The 20695-nt window shown below is 34.9% G+C and overlaps 2 protein-coding genes across 3 annotated transcripts in view; one reads left to right on the top strand and one right to left on the bottom strand.

Moving 5' to 3' along the window:
* The window catches only part of LOC124640764 (putative peptidyl-prolyl cis-trans isomerase dodo), a 39350-nt gene that overhangs the window by 1344 nt on the left and 17311 nt on the right, over positions 1-20695 (top strand). The gene's annotated exons all lie outside the window — the stretch shown is intronic.
* Positions 116-19144, bottom strand: LOC124640763. 2 transcript variants are annotated; one of them, XM_047178684.1, is made up of 2 exons: positions 19024-19144; positions 116-1455 (listed from the first exon to the last, which is right to left on the bottom strand). In XM_047178684.1, exons 1-2 carry the CDS (start codon positions 19044-19046, stop codon positions 441-443), a joined length of 1038 nt encoding a protein of 345 aa, XP_047034640.1. In that variant the 5' UTR covers positions 19047-19144; the 3' UTR covers positions 116-440. The 2 variants fall into 2 exon arrangements, with proteins under 2 accessions (XP_047034640.1, XP_047034641.1); XM_047178685.1 differs by lacking the exon at positions 19024-19144 and adding an exon at positions 6726-7047.

Genomic DNA, 20695 nt, shown 5'->3' with positions numbered 1-20695 from the left:
ACAGTAATTATCCAATGAAATTGTAAAAGACAATGTTTATTGCCTCAAATGTAAAGAAACTACTATAATCTCCACCGTTTATACATCTTTAACTAAAAGGATAAAAATAAATTTGTTTTCTGATTCACATAATATTTTATTATTTGTTCACCATAGAGTTGGGGGAAATGAGTTCAACATTTAACTTATTATTTTTATTTATATTTACTAACAAGATGCACAGTAAATAAGAATAACAAAGTCTTAATATTAAATACATCAGTACTGCGCCGTTGACGAGCCCAGCCAGTCGTCAAGGACGCGGGACCCCCGAACTCGAGAGCTTTTTTTTTACATTTTCTAACGTCAGTTACAAATATGGCACTAACATAACTATGAAGGAACTTATCACTATATTAGACCATAACTAATACAAAGTTCGGGAGTAGATCGGATCCAAATTACAATGCCTTTAACGTCGGTTCATCTTTGTCTTGACTATTTCTAATGAGAAGTATTGTATCTAACGTTGATTCTTTGAGGTTTTGCGGCGCAGGAGTCCAAATGGGCCCAATGATGGGCGGCGACCGCTTGCCACCCCAGGCACTGAACTTCACCTTCCTCTTTCCATCTTTCTTCAAGTTCACATCCAGGTACGGATGCCCAGGCTTGAAGATCTTTGGCAAAGATTCTAGAAAGCTCTTGAACGGTAGCGCCTCTCGCAGTGTTCTTTCATTTGTCTTTGTGCTCAAAGCCAGGATCTTGATCGGGTGCCTCTTGTCCAGCGTCGGGATAAATTGAAAGCCAGCAAAGTTGAAAGCTTCGTTTCCATTAGGGGAGTAGTTTGAGACGATTCGCGTTAGTTCTGGTATTGTAGTCGAGAAAATGATTTTGGAACTTTTTGAACCGGGTTTGTAGATCATCTGGCCGCTGCGTTTGCCGCCCCAAGGACTGAAGCGCACTCGTTTAGGCATGCTCGGCTCGCGGATATTGCTGGCTCGTTTCCACGACCACATGTGTTCGATGCTGGCTTTATCTCTCTTCCCACCCCACGGACTGAAGTATTTCTTATCCTTAGGAAGAAGAATATTCGTGGCATTGTCGTCGACTACTCCTTCGATCGTATTAGTGAATGGGCTTCCAACTAGTTCATCATTTTGTAAGTACATGGCTTGGTCTGAGTCAATAATGTTTGGGAGCCAGCGTTTTTCTCTTGTTTCCTCTTTCTCTTCAGCCGTCCGTCGTTTCCTCTGGATGTCAGTTTGGGCTTCTTCGAGTGAGGCGGGTTCGTTCTGTGCTGTTTCATAGTCGTTCCTGGTGGTGGGGATGTGGAAGTAGTAGGGGAGAGGGAACTGCAGGTTGGTGTCGAGGGAGTCGAGCACGAAGTCGTTGCCGGGGCCCCCGCTGTTGATGTACTGGGGCCGCACGCTGCCGAGCCACGAGATCGCGATGAGGAGCCAGTGGTGAGACATGCTTCTGGAAAATATAGTAAGATATTGTTAATACTCATGTTACATTCGCTTACCAAGATTGTTAAAGTTAGGTGAGGGAAATCAGATTCAATTCGAGTAAATGCTCAGTTGCTGCGTCGCATTAGGTGTTGTTCAAATTACTTTTGTACTTCGAACATTTCAGCAAATATTTTAAAAGAATGTCTTTCATAACACTCAATACCTATTCATACTTCTTACAGTATAATGCAGCGTATGCTCCATAAGAAAATAATGGAAACAGTTGAACCGCAAAGTTTCTAAACTGCACAAAAGGCGACCTGCTTAACTTAAACATGAAAACACTCATCTTTAGTATGAAAGTTAAGTTATTTGAACATGAGAATTGTTAGCATAGCTTTCATCTGAACAAATAAGACTGCTGCAAATATCTTTAATGGAAATGGGTTGAATAGAGCTAGCATCTTTTCTCTCTAGATGGAAATGTTAGACCTCATAAGAGACTTAATTCGATGTCCTTCTAAAAACAAATCCAAAAGGAACTCTGTCTATCTATAAAAATCATAACATGGGGAAACTGCTAAACCGATTTTAATGAACCTATTCCTATGTTGAGATTCTAAACTATCGGTTAACTTGAAAAAGATAAAGGTTTCTATAGTATTACAGAGATACATAATGTTGTGTGAAGTAATCCTTTAAATACGAGTAGGTGCCTGTATTAAAACACCAAGAAATTGCATCTCCACTAAATAAGCTTTTAATAAGTGTGTCAGTTGGTTAAGCAAAGTTTAGACTGTAAGAATATCATGGCTTCAATGCGTGCTCTAATTTTCAAACTTTTAAGCCATAATCATACTAAAGACAATAGCCGATTTCCATTGCCGGATGGTAATTACCGGTACCTTTTCAAAGATTTAAGACGACCAGATTACCGACCCTGCGTTGCTCCTCCTCCAAGGTCTTCTCAATAATTTTATAAGCCACCTTTTTGTTGGTGTTATTAACTTTCTGTTTTCGAAAGCGAAATCACATTGAAGGATTTTGAACTTTAATTCGAACTGAACCAAAAGTTGATAACCGTACCATCTAACACCCGTTCTCAATATTCTATTAATCTGTTGTTTTGCTTATAAGCGATATAATTTAACATTGGTCTCATACAAGTAATGTTGAACCGTAGAAATAAAATGAAGAAACAAACTAACTTTTGCATCGGATTTTTCGATAGAGTGACTGTGGTCGCAGAACATATTATTATAGGCTCCTTACATAATGGGCATGTTTTGGATTGTAAAGTCTGATGCCCATTTTCACCAACAAATACCTAAATTTAGGGATCCCCTAAGAGCATTTACGGAACACTTAATAAAAATTTCGCTTTCACCAATGTTTAGGTGTCCCTTATACATAGTTATTTATGACAAAATTGGGAGAGCCCTTATTCTAAGTGGCACTTAGATTAAGAGATTGTTGGTGAAAACGGGCATGATTCTCCCTTCCACATAAATTGCGTCATTCTTTAATAAAAAGAAAGGGCATAAGTCAAACCTGTTACGTACTTTTAATTACTCATTAATAAAGCATTAGTAATTATATAAGGTTAGATCAACGCTCTTTATATTTTGTACATATTAGGTAATTTTACCTGATGTGGTCACATAATTTTTCGACTCAATTAACAATTCTTACAGCCTTTGATAGCTATCCTCATTAAAATAAGATTAATTATTTATGTATGTCATGAATACTTATTTCTTTCACTGTCTACGCGTAGTGGGCAAATATTCTGGGATCTAGATATCTTTTGAACTTGGTAAGGACTGCCATTTTTTATATCTTAAAGATAAAAGATAAAAGATAATTTATTTTGCAAATATGGGTACATACATGATGGAGTTACACATAAATAGGGTTCTGCCATATTTTACCAAATTGGCATGCAAAAACAAAAAAAAAAAAAAAATTAAATACACTAACTAAAAAACAAAAATCTAATCTAAAACACACTTAAAATTAAAAATTATGTATGCCTACTTCCTATCTGTACATACTACATTCAAGTGAACCACTTATTAATTGGAACACTACTGAAATTACAATCATATTCTTCTCTTATGTAATGGAAATGCGTGATTTCTTAAGAACATCAAGCTACGAGTATATTGTAAAACCTGTAATGGTTTCTAGTTTGAAGACTGACATCAATTAATATCCCTGTTTTAAATATTTAAAAATCTCTGGGGTACATTACTAAGACGAGCGTTGGCCGAAACTGAACCATAATGCTTCGAAGTACCTACCGATGTCTTAATTAATTTAAATAAAAGCAAGAATTATTAGCAAAAAAAACAAGATTTGATAAAAAATAGACAGCAAATAGAATTTATTATGATGTTATTCCATTATTGTTTTTAATTATTCATTGAGATTTTTGCTCAGGAAGCAAGCAAATCTCCAAAGACTGTCTGATTCTAGTAAGAATTTTCAGAAAAGTTTTCAGGGAAAATCTTTGCTTTTTACAATACAGGCATCATAGTGCCTACCTTTCATGACGTGATCAGTAGAGATAATTAGCTAAACATTAATATTTATCTTTAATTGGTTTGCAGATTTTGCTCATTAATCATGTAGTCCTGATCTCACAGGCTTTCTCTACAAAACAACGATTACTTGAGACTTGAAACTTTGAGTTTTACGGCGCATTTACATACAAAGAAGCGTGATTGCTCATTATATCCCATAGTAGAGATCAGATAGGCTGTTGCCCCATGCAATACTTTGTTAATCAGATGTATCTGTTATGGACCATGTGATTAATTCGGGCATTATTAATAATGCCCGAGCATTATGAATAATGTCTAGCTTTATCGGGCCAAGTGATTAATAACTATCTTAACTTCATTATTTATCACATTGCACGGGCATTATTATATTGCTACATGACAGTTGGGCAATTTGATAATAAAGCAAAAAATTGAAGTTAGTGACGAAAACGTATCCCACGTAACAGTTGCCCGGGTAACTGGGTTGAGGAGGTCAGATAGGCAGTCGCTCCTTGTAAAGGACTGGTACTCAGCTACATCCGGTTAGACTGGAAGCCGACCCCAACATAGTTTGGGAAAAAGGCTCGGAGGATGATGTGACGAAAACGTATCGCTGCAAAACCGACTCCACGTAGTCTTGTCTGTCCTACCCCTAGAGTGCAATTCAAAACCGCGTAAGTGTGGAGGGGCGAGGCGGCCTGCGAGCTGAGGCGCAGGTAGTTTTAACGCTCGCCGACGCGGCTGAGGCTGGCCGGCTGAGCCGGCCAGCAAGCCGAAGCTGCGGCGGTGAGCGTGAAAACCATCTGCGACGATAAGCTCGCATGGGACCGCCGGAGCCCCGCAGCACCGGAGCCGTGACAGAAGCCATGCTTGCTGCATGTTGCTTGCTTACATTTTAAACGTACTGAGTTAAAAAATTAGAAGCTAAATAAATAAATTTTATGATGTCATTTCATAGTATTTTAGAAGTTTACTGTTAGAACGCATGCTACAAATTTAGATGCTAAAAAATAACCATCATGCGGAGTTGTATTTAGAGCGGTTTACTTAGAAGATAACGAGTGGCTGAGATAGTATTATTTAGATGCTCGTTAATTGTGGCTGACTTAGTAATTTAGAAGGCAACATACATTATTCGGGGCGAATAATTATATTAAAAAGGAGCCTGTTTAATAAGCACCCTTTAAATATGACTTTCCTTAACTTTCAAATGCAAAAACTAGTGGATTTTTAAGGCAGAAGTCCTTCATAATTAATCCAAATCATGAGGCTGATTATTTAAGTGGTTTAATATTTAGTTTATTTTAAATTAAATGGCAATAACAATAAAAAATTAAATATATAAATATGTTATTACTTTGCTTGTATTACTTTGCCCAAAAGGTCACGGGCAATATGTATAGTGCCCGGTCAATTTGATTATTTGAATAATTATTATCAAATTGCGCTCTCATATTGGGCATTTTTCATAATGACCGGGCATTATGTATACTGCTCAATTTATCACTTGGTCCATAACATATCCGTTTATACTGGCTAGGCTAGTGATGTTCTATCTTTACTTTTTTGTTCTTTTAGTCTAAACACATAATTAATAATTATTCACTCATTATTCACAACTCATAGACACAAGATTAAGAAAATCTACCAGTATAAAATGTATGGTCACCCATCTACCTCCTAACCTCAGCCATAACTTGACCAACTCAAATTGTTTATTCTCCAATTTTTCCTATCTTCCATAGATATAAATATTCTTACACCCACGGATAATCTCTTGATGCTTCATAAATAAATAATAATAAACTGTTATTTATTTCCCGGTATTATTCGATATATCTGTCCCGATGATTATCTAATCGTTTTGTTATTGTCATCGGAATATTTTGTATGTTTATTTATGTGTGTAATTAATGGTAATACAAGATTATCTTTCCTTGGCGAGGGTGTTTCTTGATCCTATGGTGGGTTTCAGTTTGATTATGTTGGGTTATATTTATTAAGTTATCTTTTCATTTATAATGTTACCATAAGGCTGCCTTCAAACCAAACTGACTGTCAGCCCCCGAATGCGTTTATGCATATTACGCATAATGTATCACCGGTTAGATGTGATCGAAAAAGTTAATATGTATGGTAAAACTATAAACTGCGTAACGTTCGCTCACTTTTGGCGGCTGATAGTCAGTTTGGTTTGAACACATCCTAACAGTTTGCCTACTGTGGAAACAGTCTAACTTGAAAAAGAACAGATTGCAAATACATATATTTGCTAACTAATAAAATACATAGGTACAATTTGTCATCTATTGGTCAAATTGGAACACAAAACTTTTTTGTTTCAATAAATCGAAGTTCTTTCAACCATAACCTGCACAACTTATTACAAGTAACATTATTTTGCACCCACTGTTGACCAAATATAGCCTACGCCCGCGCCGTAGCCGCGTAGCCCTAAACTACGCGCAACGCTACGCCTACGTAGCATGACGAACGAAGTCACTAAATATATAGTTTTTCGTCATTATTGACTGATTGATCAGTGCTGATTCCGAATCTCTCGATACGAGATGAACTGATGAATGATAACTCGGCTGAAATAAAGAGTAGCTGTTACATCACATGATATGAATATTTCACCTCCATTAATTTTGCGTTTATAGTACGACCTAAAGAACATGACAGCTTTATTGAATAAATATTTCTAAAAGTAAATGCTGCGTAATTAAGCTGTAGGTATGTTACTTGCCGTATCCATATGCCTAGGCATGCCTAGGAATAGGCCTCGTTCGCCAAATAAGTTGTGGCCCTTTTTCGTAACACTTGCGAAGTGATGGTTCGCGAAATCTTCAAGGTCCTTGACCTACCTCAATACATGTATGGGTGATATTCAAATGCGACGCGTTTATTGGTCATTAAAATCAACGCCGGCGCCGAAACCGCTGAATCAATTTGAATGATTAAGAATTAATTCTTCTTGTTGTTAAGAGGATATTAGAAAATTATTTATTTTTTGTTACTATGATAAGTTCAATTTGCCTGTATTTACATGTATAGGCACATATGTGATCAGGTACTACAAGATTCATATTTTTTTTTTCTTAATAATTCGATTTATTAAGAAAAAAGTAGTCGTGGTGGCCTAGTGGGCAAAGAACCAACCTCTCAAATATGAGGGCGCGGGTTCGATTCCAGGTCAGGCAAGTACCAATGCAACTTTTCTAAGTTTGTATGTACTTTCTAAGTATATCTCAGACGCCAATGGCTGATAAAAAGGTGAAGGAAAACATCTTGAGGAAACCTGGACTATAAAGTCTGAAATCGCCAACCCGCATTGAGCAAGCGTGGTGATTAATGCTCAATCCCTCTCCGTGTGAGAGGAGGCCTGTGCCCAGCTGTGGGACGATAAAAAGGCTGTAACAATTCGATTTTAAACTAAGATGTTTTTAGTGTTATTTGTGACAAAATTAGAATAAAAATAATATTAAATCTGATATAAATCTATTAACATCCCTATATGCCTCCCTACTTTATCTCCCAGTTCTTAGGCCTCGTACATTTTAGTTTCAAACCCATTAAGGAGACTTCACTTTTGTTTTGTAATCAAATATGTATGAGAACTTAGATACATACACATGCGCCGGCTTTTTTGCAGACTACGTTAAATGCTAAGCGTCATACTTTTTTTGTATTAATGTTAAAGCGTTTGATTTATAAAATTCGAAGTTTACATAGTGGCAAAACTTGTACAGTAAGGTTTGTCTGCATTTGTAATGCCTTTAGTGACTGAATCAGCTCAAAATGTATATGATACAGGAAACTAAGAGCGTTTACACATTATCAGATATTGTCGCGCTTATACCTACGCTACGTTTTTCTACGCACGATATAATCCACCCGGAAAAACCTGTCGCGAAGTTCCAGATGGTATTGTTTGGACCGGTAGCATATATGCACATCACTCGTCCAGTACGTGGATTGCCCGCGGAAAATGCGCTAGTTTGAAAACGGTGTATAGTTATCGGCACGGATAGTGAGCTCTCGGCGGAAGAGTGGGGATCGCTTTGCGCACCGTACACTTATGGCAATAAACCAATAAATCGCTTCTGCGCAGGCAAAGGTCAGGGCTCAGTATCCTTGCCGATGATTATAATATAAACATTATCTATTCCGCGCTAAACTCAATAAGTTGGCCCACAGCTGGACTGAGGAATTCAGGAACAACCAAATTAGATTATAAGATAACATTAAGGTGCGGTCGTCCTATATCAACAGCAGTACCTAGTTCTGAGGTTACCGATATTTCAAGTTATTACGAAAATAGTAATAGCTCTGTTCATAAGTAAAAAATTATGTAACCTTCGATAATTTTATAAATATGAACTTTTAAAGAAAAAATTGTAAAATCTAATCATTTTTTTCGTCAGTGGCTGGCAACATTCTTGCTGTGACATAAGATAATTATAAAAAAATACTAGTGAAAATGGCTGCTACAGTATACTGCACTTCTTTAAATATTAGTCTAATGGTTGCAAATGTTACTGCAAAATATTAGAGCAAGAATTTTTACAGGAAGGTAAGGTTTTTAGTCTGCACTAATATTATAAAGAGCAAAGATTTGTATTTGTGTCCATTATAAAATAAGTCAGTAAATAATAATAAATAAATAATAAATCTTTATTAGTACCTCAAATTACAAGTTACAAAAATAACAGTGAAACCACACTAGGCAGAGCCTGAATCGTGGCTTACGAACAAAAACGTTTACACTCACTCTAGTAAAATAAATTAAAATTAAAATTTAAACGTGTCTACTTATTTTTAATTTAACTAACACCCTAAATCCTTAATCGAGTTACCGCAATTTTAAAGTTTATAACAGGTTACTTGATAATTCTCAAAGTCCACCTTATCATCCTCCGAGCCTTTTCCCAATCATGTTGGGGTCGGCTACCAGACTAACCGGATTCAACTGAGTACCAGTGCTTTACAAGAAGCGACTGCCTATCTGACCTCCTCAACCCAGTTACCCGGGCAACCCGATACGCCTTGGTTAGACTGGTGTCAGACTTACTGGGTTCTGACTACCCGTAACGACTGCCAAGGATGTTCAATGACAGCCGGGACCTACAGTTTAACGTGCCATCCGAAACACAGCCAATGGTGTCTAAGATATACTTAGAAAGTACATATAAACTTAAAAAAGTTGTATTGGTACTTGCCTGACCTGGGATCGAACCCGCGCCCTCATACTTGAGAGGTTGGTCTTTTACCCACTTGGCTACCACGACTTTTTCAAAGTCTACCTTAGAACGTGTATAATTTTCAGGATATACTTAAAACTGTTTTAAGTAATATTCTTATTTAATAGGTATCATAAGAGAAGATATTAGCTGTTCCCCGGTTCCAACCGTGTACCAAGGGAACTACTGCCCGCACTCGGATAAATAGTATTGTGTGTAGCCTTCCGTTACAAATGAAGCATCTAAAAATTAAAGTTTTTTTAATCGAACCCGAACTTACAATCAATCATAAAATCAGTACAAATGGTGTACATAATGAATTAGTAGAATATATTTTTAGCAGTCAACAATCTATTCCGCTTATGAAATCTTATAGATTCAGGTTTCACAGTCGATTGAGAACTAACAATACTCATCTATTATATTATTATTTGTGAGAAATCTAACCATCAGGCTACGGGAAAATAACCTGAGTATCTAAATGTTTTCTATTTACCGTAACTATATACATATAATGGGAACTAGATATATATAAGAGGAATCGTTTTCCTATGCAATTGTTTAGAAATATTGTTAGCATTGAAATAGTAGAAACAGGATAACATTCACAAGATTCTGTGTTCAGCAAGAGAGAAAAATAAATAAAAGAAAAACATTTATTTTCCACGCTTGTGTAATTTTTCAAAGCTCAGAAATTTCCAAAATTTATTTATTTGAGATACTTAATATTTTTGAATGCAGGTCTACAAATCGAATAAAAAAATTAAAACATCTGAATAGAGAACCTCTTTTTGGAAAGTCGGTTGCAAAATATTAGTCAACGACCAAGCCATATAGTAATTTCGAGGGATAGTAAATACTATATAGTTAGAAAAACAAAACCACAACCATTGGTTTGCCCTTTGACCTTTACCAATAACCGAACCAATGGTTCACTTTAAAATCAGATAACCTATCCGGAATTTTTGGCTTCATCCATACCTCTATCGAATTTCATGGGTATCTAATAACGTAAACGGGTCCAGGTTATATCATGTACTAGTTTTCGCCCACGGCTTTACGGCTACGTAGCTGGATACAAAATAGCCTACAGCCAACCTCGATATATCTAAAACACTGAAATCATTTTTGATATCTGCCCAATAGTTCCTGTTTATATAATTAGCTCGTTTAAACAAACAAACTCTTTGGCTTTGTAATATATTAGGTATATTGTATAGATTGTTCATAATAGTGTTCCAAAAACACTTGTAACTGATCATCTAAGTACGATTTGAATAAAAAATTAGTTGTCTGGTTTACACGTATTTTAATCTCAATTTTAAGTAAACCTGCTCTGAGTTTTTTTTTTTTTATCGGTGACAAAATTATTATATTGTTTCTAAATACATATATAACGGGCGGACTATTCATAAGTACATCAATAGTTCACACTATAAGTATAAATTCGGTAACTTGGGACCCATAAGACAGCTGCGCCAAGCTTTTCTTTATTTAAGCAAGGAATTTTCCTCCAAATTATCTTCAAGCTAAATTCTATTTAAGTAATTGGACACATACAGTGTAACATACTCTCTTCTTTTTGTAGTTTTACTGTAAATTAGAAATATGTAGCAACAATATTACTGAAAGAATTCAAATTATTTTAAAAACTAGATAGGTAATTGTTTGAACCAGCTCACCACGTTGTTATTTTAAGCAAACGACTTTGTATTACAATTGGCTAGGAATAAATGTTTTTACGTGTGTAATTGTTCCTAGTCAACCAGGAAATACTAAAGGAATTGCACACATTTGAAATCAGAGCAAATCTAAATTCTATTTACTTTTTTCCATTTACTGGCAATAATTTCTTCTTGTATCAAAATTACACCAATCATAAGTCAATGAAGTTTTAATATATTAATTTACTGTAATACCAGAGCAAACAATCAGACTCATATTTACATTTCTTACTCTGTAGGATCATCTAAAAATTACCTATCATTTTCAAAATTAACCTTTTTCAAATGTCGACATTGTTCAAACTGTTACCTAGTCGTAAAAGTCAACAAGAGATCCGCAAGGACCAGTTGACTTCTATTAAATAACCAAGTGGATAAGACTTCACTGAAGTCCCTGAAAGCTTATAGATCATTTAAATTACCGACTTACTGGTACCTTGTTGAAGGTGCTTTAAAGATCTAGTCTTTAGTTTCTACAGGCCCAGAGAAAGGTTGGACTAATTAGTGCTTATTAGTTACCAGGCGTTATACAACGTTATTTTTTGTTTATGCGAAACCTGATACACCTATCTAGTATTTTTATGTAAAGAATCTATGTACGAAATTTCAAAACCGTATCATGAAAAATCACAAAGTTATAAGCTTGTTAAGTTACGGGACTGTCCGTAAAAATACATAATCACCACAAAACGCACACATGCCGCGCAACGCGATAGCACTGTGCGCTCGCGCCCGCTATGAACTCGCCGTGACCGCCGTTGTGCGAGAATAAATACTTATTTGTGGTGTCCAACATTCAAAGTTTTTTAGATAATTTTGGGAAAAAATATAACATGGTGTAAAAACTATTGGAATCGATTCAGTTACTGATTCTGAACAAACTATATTCAGGTTTCGCACAAACAAAAAATAACGTTGTATACATGTGCTCAAGTAGGTATTATGACTTGTTAAATCTTAGTTGAATTTGATCTGTACTTTTATGAACATTTACTAACTGTGGATTACAATAATCGGTCCATCCATTGTTTTCCGTTTGGAGATTGAAATATCTTTATGTTCATCAAATATTGTTTCCAATACACATGATGATGACTTGATGAAGTCGTCAACCTATCAAATGTAGATTAGACAAAGGTTTTTGATAAGTGCAACGCCACCCTTGTTTAGTAATGTATTGGTTTAACTACCAAAATATTTCTTATGCCGCCTAATTTCAGGAAATTGGAACCAAATCCTAATTTACCACATCAAAGAGAACTTTAAATTAATTGGAAATGAAAGTTCTGATAATCTGTAATCGATTGAACTAAAACACGTCAGAGAGGGATCTTTTAGATTTTTAAACCAAATAGTTTCTCTGAACAGTGGTAGCCTAGTAGTAAATTCAAATAAATTATTTCAGATTATTGCATGTATTAAAGCAAGTACGAACGTCCGCGTTTGATATAATATCACTGAGTTATATCTGCTTTCTAAGTACCTATATTATTAGACGATAAAAACTGAGTTTTGAAGGAAAACATCTTAAGCAATGGGGTCTAAATAAAATGTTTGAAAAAATATGCAGCAGGCTTTGGATACTCGACACGTCTTTCGCCCCTAGAGTCTAAAGTCTTAAATCGCCAATCCGCTTAAGCAAGCGTGGTGATTAACACCCATGATACTTTATAAGGCATATGTTCTGGTGTTAATATTTTGTCTAAAGATTGCATTAAACGCAGTCAATTGTAATTGCAGTCTTTTAGATTTTCAGTAGTAATAACATTACTATGGTTTATAGTATCTGCTGCTAGAAAAAGTGCTTAATCTTCTATTCAAACCGCTTCCACCAGCGGTTTCATCTGAAAGCGGTTCTGTTGAAATAACTTCGCGTAGCCAGATAAAAGTTGTTCTGCCTTCTTTGATAGAAGGTGTATCCAACAATGAAATATTTTTCAAATCGATCAGTAGTTCCCGAGACTAGCGCGTTCAAAAACAACTTTGTTTAATAGTATTAGTATTTAAATAAAACTACTTTTACAGCCTCCATGGTCACGGTCACTTCGTTGCTGGGAAGTTTGTCCTTCACCTCTTCTTCTTCTCAGCCATAACACTAGGAATTCGCGAAAGGGGGAGCGTTTTGGGGATGCTGTCCTTTTGTAAATTTGACGTGAAAAAGTGCTAAAAACTAGCATACTTTCAATAAACGCTTTTGACTTGACTTCTATGGTGGCTGTAGTCTGCCCGTAACCACAGATGCTGTAGAGGATCCGAAACCTCGGGATTAAATAATATTAATATAACCGCAATATAATCCGTTAAAGTAGTTTTATTGTAACGTCTAATATTCGCTGATTGTTGATGACAGCTATTTGACTGTAGGTTAGTCATTGACGTTTGCGCATATTGCGGTTATTTTCAAACGGAGGTTTATAGCAAAGTTATGCGTTTGTGCATTCTGTGTGCAATATGCATCATAACATTTGTTCATAACACGTCATTATGATTTCATAGGCCATTAACACTCGTTTGAACGTTATTTTAGATTAAAGCAGGTGCATAATTATGGACTTTTGATTATTCAAAGGAAAGGTTTTTCTTTATCAAAGAATATGGTTTGAATTTATAATATTTATAAGAATTGCTGTTTTATTCACGTTTTTGACAGTGGTTCATGTTATTCATTACTAGCTGACCCAACAAACTTGGTATCGTTTAAACCTTCCCTGGACCTCTACGAACATTTTAAAACCAAAATAACCCAAATCGGTCCAGCCATTCTCGAGTTTTAGTGAGACTAACGAACATCAATTCATTTTTATAAATAAGATTAGTTGCTACTTGACGCTAATGTCTTGACGCTAAAATCCTTCGCTATTGGCGTCCAAATGGGACTCAAACCCATAGTAGTTTTCTTTGTCAGAATCTGTATGAATATTACAACGTATGTATCTGTACAGATGGTTGAAAATCAATGTTCTTAAGTACCGAGGATAATGTTAAAACAATACGTGTTTTATCAACTTTCAATCCGGCAAATATTTCGTTATGATATGACCTTTCGCAGACATTGGTGGTATTTTCAATTCTATTGTTTTTAGTTTGCAGAGGAGTTCACTACAAGAGGGGTTTATTTCCGTAAATATTTGCTGTTGGTCACACCAACACAATGCTTTGGCCGTTCAAAAGAATACCGTGCTTTGGTGCTACGGCGTATTGTGAATTTGAAAAAAAATCATCCCTTTGACCAGTGGTTTTCGAAAATTCTGTGTCGTCATCATAAAATCTTATACTTAATCCAACGTAAGAGGGGTACCTAAATGCTCCTAACTTGATCATATCGTTTCCAAGAATAAATGTACATAGGTATAGTATTATAGATATTCTTAACATACATATGTACTTAAATTTACATAAGTAATCTATGTCATTCTACTTGAGACGAACATCGCATATTTTTTTTAGTAATAAGTCCTAAAGAGCTGCTGATAAATTATTTATAAAACAATGTATGAAATAGTTCTTTCTAACATTTGTTTTAAAAACAAGTACTTAACTAGACTCCTATATAGTATAATAGAACCACAAGTTAATAGACTATCAAAACTAAACGTGGGTGGATAAAGGGAAACCATAGACAGACCAAAAAAAGAAAATTGGATCGAAATGAGGTACACTATTTTTTATATTGTTGAAGGGAAAATATAATTTTCTTTTTACACCTATCAGTTACTTGTAAAAGTATTGAAAATAACTTCCGTGCTAAAAGGTCAAAGTTTAAACTAATATGGACGTGTAGGGTTTCTGACAATGTATTTTTTATACGTGACTAGCTTCTGCCAGCGGTTTCACCCGCATCCCGTGGGAACTACTTCCCGTACCGGGATAAAAAGTAGCCTATAGCCTTCCTCGATAAATGAGCTATCTAACACTGAAATAAATTTTCAAATCGGACCAGTAGTTTCTGAGATTTTTTCTGTGATTAGTGCGACAAATAAACTCTTCAGCTTTATAATATTAGTATAGATAATATGTGTCATAATTACTGGCGATTTCCTGCGGTTATACTTGACGCTTAGGAATAAATACTGTCTATATTTTTATATCTTCTTGAGGGTGAAATCTATCGTAATGGTCACAGTGAAAAAACGTCCACTGCTAGACAAAGGCCTTCCCCAAGTTAGGGGGATTTGCCCATGCTCACGATGGATTGGTGGTCAAATCCCTATCTATACCAAATTCAAATCATCATCTCCAAAGCCTTTTCCCAACTATGTTGGGGTCGGCTTCCAATATAACCGGGTTCAGCTGAGTGCCAATGCTTTACAAGAAGCGACTGCCTGTCTGACCTCCTCAACCCAGTTACCCGGGCAACCCGATATCCTTTGGTAAGACTGGCGTCAGACTTTCTGACTTCTGACTACCCGTGACGACTGCCAAGGATGTTCAATGACAGCCGTATCTATACCGAAATCAAATATTATATTGAATTCCATTTTAGGTACCGGAGACTCCTTACCGTGACAACTTACAGTTTTTTGAGCTCACATTCTACAGTGCTCCTTAAAGAAAATCTTTTGATAGATTTCACCTGTTAGGAACGCGTAAAATCGTCTATATGGGGACAACGGCAATGGAATAAATATTGATTGCTTACTTGTAAATATTAAGAACTAGCAAAACTTTCCTTAGTTTTAGCCAGGTGAGAGTATTAACGATAGCACATCTTACCAGCATTTTAAGTTTTAACCAATCCGAGCTAGAAAAAAATACTTTATCGACATACATGTGCATGCAATATTCCCCAGTATATAAATAAAATTCTCATCAAAATATCGCAGTAAAAAGTTAATGCTTGTAAAATTTTAAAATGTGTGTCTTATGTGTAAGGGAGATAAGACAGGAATGAATTTTAAGAAATTCCTCCCCTTAAAGGCTGATATTTGCTTGGAACTTCGTATGTAAGACGGTTTTACGAAAAGCTTTGTTTTTGAACTGATTGAAATATTTTACTTAAAATAATTAAGTAAGTATGTGTGCGCGTGCTACTTATATACATATTTGTAGAAGGAATAAGACTTGTAGTTTTCTTTCGGTATTTTTTTTTATTTCTAAGACACTCGTATTTTTTTTTAATTAATACATAGACGAATTACGAAAACCTCTCAGGTTCTATTCAGTTTGTATTCAACTATATTGAACAAATTCATAATATTATGTAGCTCCACAATGTCTAACAAGATCGGCGTCATTTCTATTGAATTTCATGACAATATGTATCGACATAATATAATACGTTACACAATTCCTTCATTTATGTCACAACTTAACTTAATTACATTGATCAAAGTCAAAGTATTTTTTATTATTTCAAATAGGCTTATAAGAGTTCTTTCGAAACGTCAAGCTAGTTGCACGGTTCCAAAGTTAGGTAGTTCCAAAAATTCTAAAGAGGGTCTCATGGAATAGTACCGGCAAGAAACTCCATAGACACTCTTTAAAAAAAACTTATTATTTACGATAATTATTTCGACTGCAAGCAAGCAATACCTCCTATCTGACTCCGGGTGGATTTTAAAGGGGAACAATAAAACTTAATAAAATCCTTATTCCGAGGAAGGTATAATGAGATACTGAAAATCCAAGTTTTCTTTTTCTAAGCATAGTATTGATTAATAACTCTGGTAATTAGCTAATAAGTCTTTTTAATGTATTCCACTATAGCTAGTTATTCTGTATTGTAATCTGTGGATAACGTGTTGAGTAGTATATTTGTTACTTTATTATAAGCTCTATATTGTATGCCTACTGTGTAATATACTGCTGTTTGTTATTCCTTTCAAATAAAATAAAATAAAAATAAAAATAAAAAATAAAGTTTTTTGTTTTTATTTTGAATCTAAAGGTAGTTTTAGGTAGATACAAGTTTTTTGGTTTTTTGAAACAAAAATGTCAGATAGGAGGTATTGCTTGCTTGCAGTCGATTTACAGTTTAATTCTAATAAAGTTGTTATACAATTTATTTATATTTGATTCAGTATAACAGTTCAACTATGGACAGTTAAGTATATCAGTTGTCATCCCGATTTCTATGTATAACATTACACCTATTATATTATGTCACAAGTTAACTTTAAGTTCCCTTCAAACTGATTCTATCAGAATGATATACGAACTTAAACGTCGAATGTCATCCCTTGATGAGTTCAAGTGATTTGAACAAACTTCAGTTGGAAAATACTTTATCTGTTTTACAAACAAAAATGATTTTTCAAGTGTGTATGTGTTTGTGTATCTTAAAGAACGTGTAAACAGTAGAAGTTTGAAGTTCTTAGCAAACTGTAAACATTGAAGTTTTACGGTAAATTGTGATTGATTAGCGTGTGTAAGAAAGTTTTTATGCACAAGTCGTACACAGTTGCCGATTTTTTTGCAACTATGTTTTGATTAAATGAATCCTTTTTCTGTTTTGAGTCATCAACTGCCTAGCGATTTCCTTACTAGGGGGTTGGTTTCTAGTTTAATCACATGCAGATGAAAACCAGAGTTTTGGGTAGAGCGACTGCTTATCTGGCCCCCTAAACGTAGTTACACGGGCAACTCGATACCCCTTGATAAGACTGGTTGTCAGAGTTTCTGGTCCATGATTCACACTTGGATCAACCGGGACAAGTATTGCTTAACCTTATAATCAAGATTTCGATGAAAAATGTATCCGTGCGATTAGACAAGAGCTAGGTTTTTCTAGCTTTTTGTGTTTTGAATGATGTTATTGAAAGGACATTATATGAAGGGGACTTGAGGTATTTTTAAACAAGTCCGATAGCGAAATATATTTTGAAATAGTGTGACTGTGAACAGTGCAGTGATAGGAATTTGGATTAGCTGATATATAGTTCGGCCATTCAGAGAATGCGTTCCTGACACGTCGCGATTGAACTGACGACGTAACTTTGCAATGGCGTTGCAGTTACGATAAAAATATTTTTGCTGGTTGTTTACCGTTTTAACAATTGAGGAGCATTAAAACAACATTATTATATCAATAATCAATGAATGTAGTTACGTCGTCAGTTCAATCGCGACGTGTCAGGAACGCATTCTCTGAATGGCCGAACTATAGTAACTAAGACAGTATTATTACTTGGCAATGCAGACAGCGTTTTGGGCCCGATCTCCGCTGACAGCGATGCGGATGATTTTTTTTGATACATAGTTTTAATTTTCCTTTTTATTATTGTTGTAAATAGGAACTAATATAAAGAAAACTGTGAATAGACTTAGCTTACATCTACAAGATGTATAGCCTTCTTAGGGGCGAGCTTTATGTTCAACAGTAGACAGTGATTAGGTGATATTTATCATTTTCGTTACTAAAAATTATTGTTTTGTTTTTTTTTTTTATGTGTCAGACTTTTTTGAAAACCGTCATTTACCAAAGACCGCGGTAACTCTTCCGAACAATTCATATTATATTTGTTAAGTTACTTAAATTGAAGGTAAAAATATCATATTAGATAATAATGCAATCCCAAAAGGTACCTATTCGTTCAAGATATTATTTTGCACCAAATAATATTTGAAAAAATATACAATTGAGAACCTTCTTCTTATTCGGAAGTCAATTAAAAATTGATCAGTCGAATTATAAGATTTGTTGTTAAGCAGTTACATAAATAATTGTGATACTCATTTTTGACTGGAAGTATCAACAAGCACTAAGTATTTTATCAGATCTAAAATCATAATGTAACACTTTACTGAAAATTACTGTATTAATTGTAAGTTAGGTAAGTGTTTTATGATTACATTGTTTCAATGCAAAAAAATATTAAATTATTTCCTTCTACACTGTTGATTCTAAATTTCAGAAACCTAACATTTTCTTCTAAGTGAAAACATATGTGAACAATTTATCTAAAAATTATCATTTATACCTAGACAGACACATAATAACTACCTCCGCATTTTTTAATACACATATTTTTTTAAATATAATTCACAAAACACAACAATCAAATCCCATTGCCACCCATCCAAAAAACAGCCTAACTTAACTTCTCATATTAAAAAATCTTTTAAAATTGTTTCCACTCACCTTATCAACCGATAGCATAACATAATTCGAAACTAAAATGAAAAGTGTTGACGTGCAACAATCACAGACACATGTGTGGTGCTCAACTTGCTTACTGGGTGACACTTGGACTAGTTCTGATGGGTGTACCGAGCGCGCGAACCTTTTATACTGCGAGGAAACTGACGACTGTTGTAGCGTTTGCACGAGAAGTTAGTGTGTTTTGCGTGAAGAATTGAGTTTTTTTTTGGCACTAGAAATATTGTTATAATGTAATTTAAATAAGTTGTTGTTCTGGGGTGGACCGATCAGTTATCTTGCCGTTAACTGTCTACATATAATTAAAAATAAAAATAAAATCATAACTAATTTGAAAATCCCTGGTTTAACTCCAAAAAAAATATATTTCCAGGAGAAGTTAGTGTTGTGTGTTTTGTATGTAGAATTAAGATTTTTTATTGGTTGGTAAGAAAAGTTTTTGGTACATGACAAACCCCGCAATGAGCAAGTGTGGTGATTAATGCTCAATCCTTCTCCGTGTGAGAGGAGGCCTATGCCCAGCAGTGGGACGATAAAAAGGCTGTAACAGTAATATGACAAACAATTTTTAGAAAAAAGTTTGGTGAAGTGAAGAAGGTATGATTCTGAAGATTTTTTGATCCGCGGTTTCCAATTTGTAAATGTATTTTATGATAGATAAATTGTTAGTCAAGTGGAAAAAGCTAAATCATACTTGAGCCAAAAACACAATATTAAAGTCAAGGGTTTTTACCAATATGTATACTGTTTTGATTAAATTTCGTTTGTATCCTTTGTTATATGTATTTTGAAAGATAGTCTGAGTAAACACGGATTTCATTCTCTTAGACTAAGTATTCCCTAATATTATTCTGAATTAAGCTGAACATAATTTCATAGACATTTCCCTAGAGAGTGTTAAAAAATAAATATGAATTTTACGCGCTACCACTGCTTGAAGACCTTAGCTCTTAAATATCTTCTAGATTTCGCACTATATGCAACATATTATATATGTCATTATGTAGTTACCCCCAGGATCTACGCAATAGTAATAAATAAGATAATATTCGTTCTATTTCTGGTTACTAGCCCACAATTGACCAAGTTATTAAAATAGCCACAATTTTATGTATAATGTAGCATTTACTGGCGATCTCTGACCCCAGTTGAGATTGACGTCTTACTCAATATTTACTCTTTTGATTGAAATTTGTAAATGCATAATTAAGTGAGCCCTTATGATAGGGTCTTATCTTATGAGGTATTTGATCATCCGATAGCGTTGTTTTATTGAACTGAAAGAGCCATTTTTCTGCAGTTTCAGACGTATTTGGGTAACTGGGTACTTGAAAAACTCGGATTCAACTACACTTCAACCATATCTATACTAATATTATAAAGAGGAACTGAGGACTTTGTTTGTTTGTTTGTTTGGTTGGTTGTAATGAATAGGCTCAAAAACTAATGGACCGTTTTTAAAAATTCTTTCACCATTCGAAAGCTACATTATCCACGAGTAACATAGGCTATATTTTATCCCGGTACGGGCAGCAGTTACCACGGGACGCGGGTAAAACCGCGGGAAAACGGCTAGTGTGATATAAAAAAATAACATTTTAACATGTTGGTTCCCATATTCGTCGGTCCAGCTATCAAAAAGTTACCAAGACAT

The sequence above is a fragment of the Helicoverpa zea genome, chromosome 21, assembly GCF_022581195.2.
Source record: "Helicoverpa zea isolate HzStark_Cry1AcR chromosome 21, ilHelZeax1.1, whole genome shotgun sequence".
In the NCBI taxonomy this organism is placed as follows: Eukaryota; Metazoa; Arthropoda; class Insecta; order Lepidoptera; family Noctuidae; genus Helicoverpa; species Helicoverpa zea.
This window is presented reverse-complemented; position numbering and strand designations above follow the sequence as displayed.

What these genes read in the sequence shown, in the direction of transcription:
- LOC124640763 (XM_047178684.1), bottom strand. Translation starts at nt 19,046, where the DNA reads ATGTTATGCTATCGGTTGATAAG. An exon ending in TTATGCTATCGGTTGATAAG is followed by an intron (nt 1,456 to 19,023) that starts GTGAGTGGAAAC and finishes TATATTTTCCAG; the next exon opens with AAGCATGTCTCACCACTGGC.